Source organism: Larus michahellis, chromosome 14, assembly GCF_964199755.1.
Source record: "Larus michahellis chromosome 14, bLarMic1.1, whole genome shotgun sequence".
Lineage (NCBI taxonomy): Eukaryota > Metazoa > Chordata > Aves > Charadriiformes > Laridae > Larus > Larus michahellis.
In genome coordinates this window covers 7279903-7290770 of record NC_133909.1, presented here as the reverse complement: position 1 = coordinate 7290770, position 10868 = coordinate 7279903, and the positions used below count along the sequence as shown (strand labels likewise).

At 43.5% G+C, this 10868-nt stretch overlaps 1 protein-coding gene across 1 annotated transcript; it reads right to left on the bottom strand.

The window, feature by feature from the left end:
* Positions 1–1193: 1193 nt before the first annotated feature.
* On the bottom strand, positions 1194–9168 carry SUMO2 (small ubiquitin like modifier 2). Its single transcript, XM_074607971.1, has 4 exons — positions 8910–9168; positions 7157–7288; positions 3935–4006; positions 1194–2376 (listed from the first exon to the last, which is right to left on the bottom strand). Exons 1-4 carry the CDS (start codon positions 8928–8930, stop codon positions 2314–2316), a joined length of 288 nt encoding a protein of 95 aa, XP_074464072.1. The 5' UTR covers positions 8931–9168; the 3' UTR covers positions 1194–2313.
* Positions 9169–10868: the final 1700 nt, after the last annotated feature.

Here is a 10868-nt window from a genome sequence, read left to right as displayed (position 1 = left end):
ATGACGTACCACTCTACTAATTCAGGAAGTTAAGACACTGTTTTTGAAAGTGTGCTGTTCAGCACCTGTCACTTGACTTACATTGCCTGAGGAAAGAAAAAACAGCAGGCAAGATACAACAGGAAGTTTTGAGCTTCACAGTCTTAAGTTGGGCTGAAAAAACATTGTATTTAGGGAGACCTCACCCTTTCTTCAGAAACTAAAGCAAGTCCAAACATCTTTTTTTGGACAAACAAGATAAAGATGGCTTTCTCCTGGGAAAAGTCTTGGCATGACATCAAGTTGAAAGAATTTTATACAGTTATCAGCAGTCTAGCCAGGTCGGAAGCCAGAGATTCTAAAGCCAGAGAGCAATGTATTCCACATCTAACCTATGAAAGGTGTTGAAATATATTCACCGCCACCCCCTTCCCCCCAGCCCCCCCCGGCAAAGTAGTTTTTTCCAGGCCTTTGTGGGTTTGGATATGAAAACATTTGTTCACAAGAGGGAATTCCAACCTTGCACTATACCACAGAAGTCTACATGATACATACCAGAATAAGAAATAATCTACTTAGCAGTAGAATTTCCTAGAATTAAAACAACGCGTACAGAAGATTACATTCTTCAGCTACATAGTCAAAAGCAACTGCAAAAAGAGACACTATTTTTCTTATACCTCCATTAGATGCAATTAATTCAATATCAAATGCATGAAAATCTTGACAGAAGTCAAATAGATCACTGTCCATCAGCTAAATGCACAGAGCCGTCATTTTACCACAAAGCTAAAGAATTTCCAGATCCATCAGGCACAGACCTCTCACGTAATAATCACTTATTGAACTAACTGTTAGAAAAACTACCACCTAAAAGTGAGCTCCGCTAACGAGTTAATGCCTAAAAGAGCACTAACCTACTGAAAACGCTACAAAATATTAGAACATTCCCAGGACATCAGAGAATGCTTTGGGGCTGTTGAGCAGGCAGGTATATAATCTTTCACGAACATCCATGGATTTCACCACCACCTCTAAACTTCCCCATGAGGAAACTCAAGAACAGCAGCCTTGTGGGAAAGACTAACAAAGAAAAAAAAAATCCTTGTCACTGGCTCCCTTCAGTACTTCAAGCCTTTTTCCCTTTTAAGCAGAAACACCCCAATGGTAAAGCACAGCTTGGAATCTACGCCACCAGAGCTAATACACCCAAAAACAGAACTCAATTTTTTATTTTTGCTTTACATTTCCAAGTATCTCCCATTTGATACCATGGTAAACTGAATGGGTAACGAAATTATTTGCTCTTTTAAACTTAATGTTTACATCAAAAAGCATTCAAATACAGAGTTTTAAATAAGCTACTGTAACAACAATATTGATGTTTCTATTAAAGACTGACAAAAAGAGCTCAAATCAAAGGCATTAATAAGTAATGCAGTATTTTGCAGTTTGCCTAATCAAACATTTTTGGCTTAGCAGAACATACACACACACACAAAAAAAAATTCAAAAGAAGACAAAACTGAGTTCTATTTCCAGTTCAACTACTGACTGACTGAGAGGTCTCAAGGAAGCCTTTCATTTTCCAACAGTCTTCTGACTGTAAAAGGGGGATTATGCTTACTTACCGCAGAGAAAGCTGAGAATTGAGAAGCATAAAGTGCTGCAGAGAAAGAAATACAAGTGCTGAGTACTATTATTCCACAGAAAAATAAAGAAAACTGGTTATTTTAAACAAGAAGTTTATTTAAACAACAAGACGCTTTACTTGAAGGGAAAACTATCTAGGATTTTTTTTTCTTTTTTTAAGAGTAATTTACCCCTACTTAGACAGAGATTGCTCTACATGTAACAGCTACGTACAAAAAAGTTATAAAATTGTCCTTGGTTTTACAATGATAAAAGAAAAACATTGAAATTATCCAATCAAACAAGGTATGCAAGGTTTTTGTTTTTAAACAGTGAGAGCAAAATAACTTACTGGAATATAAAGATAAAAGTAGAAGGAGCATGCCACTAACGGAGAAAGGGGCATTTTCACAGAACCAGTTTGTTTTCCCACCCCATCTCCATTAAATGTTGATCAAAACATACCATTGGCCATTTATAGTTAAAAAAAATATGCATTATGTCTGTGCACATACACCAGTTACTTTATGTACAATAGAAGGAATAGGAAAAAAAATCAGAGAGAGAAGAGAGAAAACTATACTGCAGTAGTCAGGATGTGGCTGAACCAAGTCTCATTTTTCTAATTGTGAATGTGTCGTCTGTGGGAGCACAGTTCTGGAGAGGAAAGTAGCAGGTTCTTTTTTTGTGTGTTTGTTTTTTTTAGTAAACTCCTCCTGTTTGCTGCTGGAACACATCAATTGTATCTTCATCCTCCATTTCCAACTACAGCAGAAAAGAGAAAAAAGGCTTTCAACTCTTCTCAGATCTCTACTACAGGCTGGGTTGTTCTTACACTTCCTATCTTCATGTTTATTTTTTATGCAACTTAACTAGACCAGCCCCGCTCCCCTCCATCATCATCACTTTGTACATTTAACCTACCTCACTGTAACTCAAAAGCAAAGAAATTGCCTGGAAAAAAAAATGCCAGTTGATAACCGTTGTCCTAGAATGAATTCTACTACGTAACTTCAGGGTGCATTGTATGATTCCTATGGAAAAGATCAGCATTCATAATATTTTCATTCTGTTGCCTACTTTGCCATTGCATCTTCTTTCTCCTATTTATTTCCTCAGTTTTACCTTAGAACATTGCCACAATTCCACTTTGCTGCTGTTGTTCAAATGTGCAAGTGGCTTCAGCTACAGCACTAAAGAAAGCAGACTATAATTAAGGTCCCTAGCCCAACCAGGCAGTAAAACCAAACATCAGCAAGCACAAAAAAATTAAAAACACTTTACATGGTCAACAATGTAACAAATTGCTGTCCAGGAACAGCAATACTTCATTAATATAATTCTCTTTTTTCACTGTAATCTTCACCGTTGATATTCCTGGGATGTTAATGTTACCTACTGACAAAACCTGTACCAAGACTGATGGAGTTGCTATAACTAATGTCAGTTATATTTCTAAACAGTCTCAATTTCTGCTCCAGGAAATCAAACTGGTTTATGGCATTTACCGCAGCTATAAATAGACTGAACCTTAGCTTCAGCATAACACGGATGGAGAGAAAAGCACCCTGTTGCCTCAATTATCAGTATTCCAAGTTAAAAAACTGCATCGATTGCAGCCATAAGAGGCACATTCTTGGGAGCAAATGCTTAGAAAATACAGATCTACTATAAATCTAAAAACAACAGTCCCTTATTTTGTAACAAGTGGTTCTGAAAAGCATAAAAAACTGTATCATTTGGAAAGGCTGATTAAACAGAGTTACGTGGAGCAGTACAGAAAAATACACAAGAGTCAACAGCGAACCATTCTGTTCTTGGAATGGCCTTCATTTTAACCAATTACAAACAGACAACCCAAACTTCATAGTATGCCTTAAATTTTATGCTGCTGAAACAGAGCTTAAAATAACAGAAAATGACTTTTGTATTACAAACAGGACCTTTGATAACATCCTGGCAAACTTTTATAAAAAAATAAAGTCATCGCTTCAGGAAAAACTCAATTCTTAACTTACCCATTCTCATCTCAGAGCTGTGACTCAATAGAGTGACGGTTTTACAAGATTCACCATCTGTACACTATACTTCATTTTCTTATTTTATTACTACAGTGATACCTACTTACTACTCAAAACACTAAAGTAGTCTTAGATTCCATTTCCAATAATTCTAAAGTAATTATACCAAAATAATGGTAAAAAAAAAGATGAAGTTCTATCACTAATATATACAACTACATAAGTATTATATATGAAACAGAAGCATTAACTCCTGCAGCAAATTTCAAATACAGTTCTTTAATCTTGCTTCTGTTGTTTACCTGTGCAGGTGTGTCTGTTTCATTAATTGGCTGCCCATCGAACCGGAATCTGATTTGCCTCATTGACAACCCCTGGACAAAGAGAAGTAACACAAAGGGAAGTAAGTCTGCTGTAAAAGTACTCACTAGTTTTCTCTTGAACTTGTCACTGAAATTGCAGCATAATCATTAAAAGCCACCATTCATAACACATGATATAGTTTTCATACTCCCCTCATGCACTGTCTTTAAGGCATTTCACTACAAATCCTTGCAATCTGTTTTGTATTAAAAATTGCATTGTGTCCAATAACTAAGAGAACAACAGTGCCCCCACTGACTGTAAGTTAAAATAAAGCAATTTCTAGCATGCAAGCCTCACCCCAAAGCCCAGGATTTTTATAGTGCATTTTAACAATAATTCACTTAAAAATTAAGTGCAACACTTTAGGTAACAGATGTCAAACACTAATATTCAATACTCCTTTTTCATTTTCCCCAAAAGCAAAGGTATTCTAATTTTTTTTCCAGAAATGCAACTACTATCTATTAGTCTGCAGCAGCAGAGTAGCCAATAGTTAATAGGAATTCAAGGACAAAAAGTTAGAAGAAATCAACGGATCAAAGTTTTTCCATGCACAGCTGAAACTTTCAAAATCAATAAAAAAAGGCATCTACTTCCAGAAACTACTGAGTAGTATTTCAAACTAACATTTCTACCACATAACAGTAGTTTTGCTGACCTCTTCCACCCCCGGAAGACTACTACTCATTCTTGCTTGAGCCAACAGATTCAAAAAGATTACTAAAGAGCAACAAACCCTTCTACTAGTAACATAAAGCTTCAAACTCACAACTCTGTTTTCAAAGGTATTCTACAGCACGCTACATTCTACAAAGGAAGATGACTGAAGCTGGAGGATACAGCCAGCACCAAGAACCTTGGTGTCTACTTCTTTCCCAGTTCTATCTACTCCCTCCACAGAGTGTCTAAAAATTCAAGAAGCCTACTTGGTTTTGAGGTAAATCTGATAGATTGCATGGTGCTTCTCTGGCACCTCTGAATTAGAAAAGAAACCTTCATTTTAGCCATGCAAGAGCAGATGTAATGCAAAGAAAACTTAATATAGTAACTATTTGTGAGAAGTTGACTTGTCAGGAAAAATATTTTAATAAATATGAATAAACTTTTTGGTAAGACTTTATAGTTCACAGCAAAATGCCTTCTCTAGCATGACTAAGATTCTGCAGTGCTCACTCAGAATATCACCCTGTTTAAGAGAACCATGTGGCTAAGTGTCATGGCAGCAACACATTTTTGCACAGCAACATTTGGTTTGAGCCGTTTTCTCAGACATTGTGTTTCTTAAAATATGTATCTCCTATTCCAAAAGTGTTGCTTTTTTGCAGGTTCTTGACAACTTTATGAGCTGAATAAATGATAGCTGAAAAGATACTGAAAACCTGTACCTTGGTGAGATCAGTATCCACAAAAAATTAAGTATGTTCCATGGATGATTTCCACCCTCCCTCCACCCCCCCCCCCCATTTACAGTAATCACAAATAGTCTTCATCTTCTAAATGTATCATTCAAGGTTTAGTTACTTCCATTTTAGGTCTACTACATGCAATACATGATTTTCATTCTTTGAAGCTGCTAAATTCTCTACTATCCACAGCTTCCACCTCTCCAAAATTAAATCTAAAGTCCACAGCTTAAGGATTTTAAGATCTGGTACGCCTAGTTAGGAAAATGAACAGAATCTAACTTTTAGAGATAAGGAGAACAAATGCTTTTAAATAAAAGTTTGAGAAGTAAGCAGCCAAGAAATAAAATTCAAAGACAAGTCCATCTCCACAGAAATACCCTTTGTATACCTTCTAGCTTAAAACCAAAATCATAAAAATGTCTCCCATTCTAAAGATTTTTTCTTTTCTCTCCAATCGACACCTGGCTTTTTTTGTAGGTTTTGGTTTTTCTTTAAAGCAGATGAGAAGTTTAGGGGAAAAGTTTTAAAATCTTACTTTTGTTTGCATCCAAGTAACTGAAGTATAAATGGTACTTCTAAGATCATCTCTCCTAGGACTTTACAAACAATTAACCAATCCTCAAACTCCCAAAAAGACAGATATAACTACACTTTATGTTTGGAAAAAGCAATACACAGCGATTTACATAATATAACATGAGTTTGCATGACAGAGGTAGGAAAAATGAGCCCACAGCCTCAAACATTCACTAATTTATCCCCAGAATACCCATAATAAGACCATATTCACCTGTTCAGTAAGAGCCGATTTTCCCTGTCTTTATTTGTATCACAGAGGTTTTACTGCTCTATATGAATTAGTTTGTTTTTCTTGGTGGTGAAATAGTTACCTCAGTATTTTATACTGATTTTATTGTATTCGATAGTATCGCTGAATATCTGTGTTTAAAAACAACCTTCCCTAATTCCAAACACTTTTGTGAAGATGGAACTTTTTAAAGGCAGACATTCATTAAAAAATCACGGACAACAGAGACAAAATTTTCCTAATCAAAAGCTTCGTAAGAAAGTGTTAAATAGCACTACTCTTATACGAGCGTTTTTAAAACTTGCGATAGCTGCCTGCAACCTGCTAGGGTGGCTGCAGTTGCCACTGCACTAGCAAAATACATTGTTTTGTTCCTCAGAGGATTAATTTGACAACTAGGCCACAAGAGAAAAAACAAAGCTCATCATTAGATGTACGAGTTCCTTCTCAAGCTAGACATTAGACACCTCTCAACCCTGAAATACTCACTGATATTCTCTCATCTTAATACAATAATACTAAGCTAACAAATCAGAAACCTATGACCAGACCAAGAAGTTACTCAGAGTTATTAAAATACCTCTGATAGTTACGCAGCTCTCTATCCTACGTTCATATTGCAGGTTCTAGCCCACTCTTTCCATATTGATATTTTTGAGCAGTAGAGTAACAGTTGCCTCCCAACAGCCTACATTACATTTCCAATGCAGATTTCACAAAGATAACAACAGATCTTTATTTTACCTATTTCCTGTCACAACCCTGTCAGTCCACTCTATAAGAGATCCTAAGAACAATATACTTTCCACAACACAATTAGTTTCTGTTAAGTCTTTATCATTTTGCATATTTACGCACTTTTAAGACTTTACTGTCTTCATCTATATTGGAGATCCCCTCTCCCCCAGACACTGGTTCTCCTGATGATCATACAAGAACCATACCTGTCGTTCACAATAGGCTTTCATTAGTTTACTAAGTGGTGTATGCCTCTTAATCTTAAACTGCACCACAGACCCATCTTGCCCTGCCACCTTCAGATTAATGTGGTCATTGTTTTCAGTCTTCACTCCTTCCTGTCGAGGAAATAAAAGAAAAAAGAAAACCAACACTCTTTTAAAAGGGAAGAAACAAGAAGTTAACATTTTACCAAAGTGCAACAGGTCATCAAAAAGTAGGAAATACAGATGCTATAGGTGTTTACCAACTTGAAAACTTTGAATTAGGAAATAAGTGTCAGTACTTTTTGTTTGAAAATCATAAAAAAAAGTCACACATAAAAAACCCCCAAGCCCTACTAATCTTAGCTGTCATTCTTGAGAGTGGTTAACATGCAAAGTAGCAGTGAAGACTTACTAGGCCAGCTGTTTTACAACAAATTAAAGAAAAAGTTATTTCTATCAAGGGCACAATAATATTCAACACTACAGTTCCCAATCAAAGGAATAAAGTTATTTATGTTATAACTATGATCTCAACCACTAGGAAGTCTCTTTCTTACTGTATCTCAAACTTTTTCGTACCAGTTGAGGTACTTCTGAAGCAAACTTCAAGATACCTTACAGGACTGTATTTGAAAAGGTAACAAAATACGAGAAGAACCAAGCTTTCTCCTTCAGAAAACGTTTAAGAAAAAGCCCTGCTTAAGGAGCCGTCCGATCCTCTCGCTTCCATTAGAAGCCACATGCAGAAACTGCAGAGAAACAACTTTCAACTCCGTGGCTCCTGCTCTGATCCCGAGTTGCCAGGGGAGAGGGAAGGCGCAGATCCAGCGCTGCCCAGCTCCCCCGAGGAGCCCGGCAGCATTTCCATCTTTGTTTTCTTTGGGAGAAGCGGCCGGAGGCTGCGGGATGGCCCAGCGGGGTGCGGGTCCCCGCCGCGGGGCAGATCCCCGCACGCCGTTAGTATTTTCAAACTCAGTTTAAAAATGAGGGAGAGAAAAAAAAAAGGGGGGGGGAGGTGGGTTGGGGATGAAAAGAGAACGGCGGCAGCGCGGCGTTGGCTGGTTGCGGGCTTGGGTGTTCGCTGTGGCTGGGTTTTTGTTTTGTTTTTTAGAATTCCTGCTGCTGCGAAGCGAAGCCCCACGCGGATCCGCTGGGCTCGACCCGCGGGAGCCCCCCCCGGGCGGCCCCTCCCGCGGCCGGGGGCGCCGGGGCGGGAGGCGGCACAAAGGGGGCAGGGAGCGGGGCGGAAAGGCCCCGCCGCGCTCCTGCCAGCGCCGACCGGGAAGGGGCTGGCGAGTGCCCCGGCCCAAGGCCGGTGACCAGCAGGGATGCTGCGCCCCGGAGGCCCGGGGGAGGCCGGATCCGGCCCCGCAAGGAGGAGGAGGAGGAAGGCAACGGCAGCAAACGCCTCCGGACCTGCCTCTCTCTCCCTAAGGAGGGCGGGAAGGGAGCCTGGATTCGCCCCCTTCGGGCCCCCCCCCTTCCTCGCCGCCCTCCCCGGGGATCCTCCGCCCGCCCCGGGAGGCCGCGGCCGCGGCCCAGGCCCCCCTCCCCCGGCGGGGCGGGAAGGCGGCGGCGGCCCTGGGTGCGCAGGAAAATGGCGCGCAAAGCCGGCGCGGCGGAGCCCAGGCCGTTGGCTGGCTGGGGCCGGGCCCGGGCCCGCCGTCGGGGCCTGGCCTCCCGCCGCCGCCTTGAGGGGCGAAGTGAGGCGGCGGGGAGGGAGGCGGAGGGGGCGGGAGGGCGCCTGCCTCACCTTGGGCTTCTCGTCGGCCATGGCGAGTCAGCGATGTCCGGGCCACTCCGAGCGCCTCACAAAGGGGGGGAAGAACCGACCGAGCGCGGCGGCGGAGAGAGGAGAGAGAGGGAGAGAGAGAGAGGGGAAGGCGGGGGGGGGGCAGGGAGCGCGCACGCACCGCCGCGGGGCCGCGCCTTGCCCCGTGCGTGCGCGCGCCCGCCGGGCTCTCCCCCGCCCCCCCTCCGGCGCGGCCCCGCCGCCCATTGGGCCCCGCCGGGCGGGAGCGGGGGGAGGGGGGGCGGGGACAGAGGGAAGGAGGAGGGGGAGGGAGCGCGCGCGCGCCCCGGCCGTTACATAACGCGGGTCGGCCGGAGGCGGAGCGTGCGCGCGCCCCGGGCGGGCGGCCTGGCCCGCGCGGCGGGCGCGCGCCCCGCCCCGCCCCGGCGGGCGCAGCGGGCCCTGCCCGTGCGGCGGGTATTGTCCTCCGCAAAATGGCCGCCGGCCGGGAAGGGTCCTCCGCCGCCGCCACCACCCCCTTCCCCGCCAGCCCCCAGGCCCGGCCTCCTTGGGGCCGCCACCCCCTTCAACACCTCAGCACGGGGCCTGCTGCGCGCTCCCCGCGGGCACCTTTCCCTCAGCCCTCCGCCTCGGCCTCCTCGAGCCTGACACGTTTTCACCCCCTGCTCATGGCCCTCGCTGTTGTGCAGAGGAGGGCGATGGGGGCTGTGAGGTTTGACAGCCGTCCTCTGTGCCTCCGAAATCCCCGGCCTTCCCCCCTGAGGAAGGTGAGGCATGAGTGTGCCCCAAAATACGTGTGGTTTGTGCAGAGGGAACCGAGACCCGCTGCACTTCTCGGCTGCAAGTGAAAAATGCATCATGAATATAATTAAAACAATTGCAGTCAAGGCTTACAAAGACCCTTCCACAAGCTAAGGCCATGATGCAGCACCTCAAAAATTATAACTTAAGAGGATGTGCTACTAATGGTGCGGTTCCTTCAAGTTCATTCCAATGGAGGGGAGGAGGAAATCCTCAATAACTCCAGGGATTTCACTGAACAGGTTCCCACAAAACAGTTTCTGAGCCTTTTTTTCAATCAATGTTACACCCGCTGCCATCATTTGTCAACTATTTCTCTACGGCACACAGGTGGAAAAGAAACACCACAAAAATGACCCTTGTAAATCCTTTGGGGATGGATTTACCAGGTGGCATCCGTCGGTACCGGCACGGCACCGTGTGGTGAATGACGCAGAGGTGGCCGCGTGGCCACCTGTGCCCTCGGCTCTGGCATGACAAAACCCAGGCCTGCGCGTAACGCACCTCCTGCACCATTCCGGAGAAGTTATAAGATGGGATTTGTCCAGAATAAACTATTCAAGCAGTGAAACATCAACTGAGGAGAAACTAAATTTAGGAGCCAATCCAGGCTGCTTCTCACTGTGGATTCCGATCCCCCTCCCCTGCTTTTTGTCACATTGCTTCACATCCCAGCACCTCCCTTCCAAGCGCGGACTCACAGGGAGTTTTTTGTTTTATTGCAATTGTCTAGAAATTGAAGAAGACGACAGGAAGCCGAACCTCTTCCCGAGTCCTCAGCTGAGAAAATAAGACAGCCTCAGCCCTACCTGAGGCAGTGAAGATGGCTCACACAGGCGTCTGAGCTTCCACAAAACACGGCTAGCGAAGTCTTTTACCAGCTCCTTGTAGACTAGGCTCCCATATATTGTAAAATTTTCCCTCTGCTTCAGTGCTCTGAAAGATTAAATCTCATCTAGATTTTCATAGAACCTTTTAGTTTTAGTAGTTTACCCCTTCTCAAGAGTCTTTATGAGTCAGGTCTGGAAAAAATCAGAGGCAGTGGAAGAGCTTGGTCTGACCCAGGAAGGCAGCTGAGACACTGTTCTAAATTGTATCCAAGTCTCAAACCCTAGTTTCCACTCCTACCTGTGTCACTTTCCTTGATTTATCATCAAA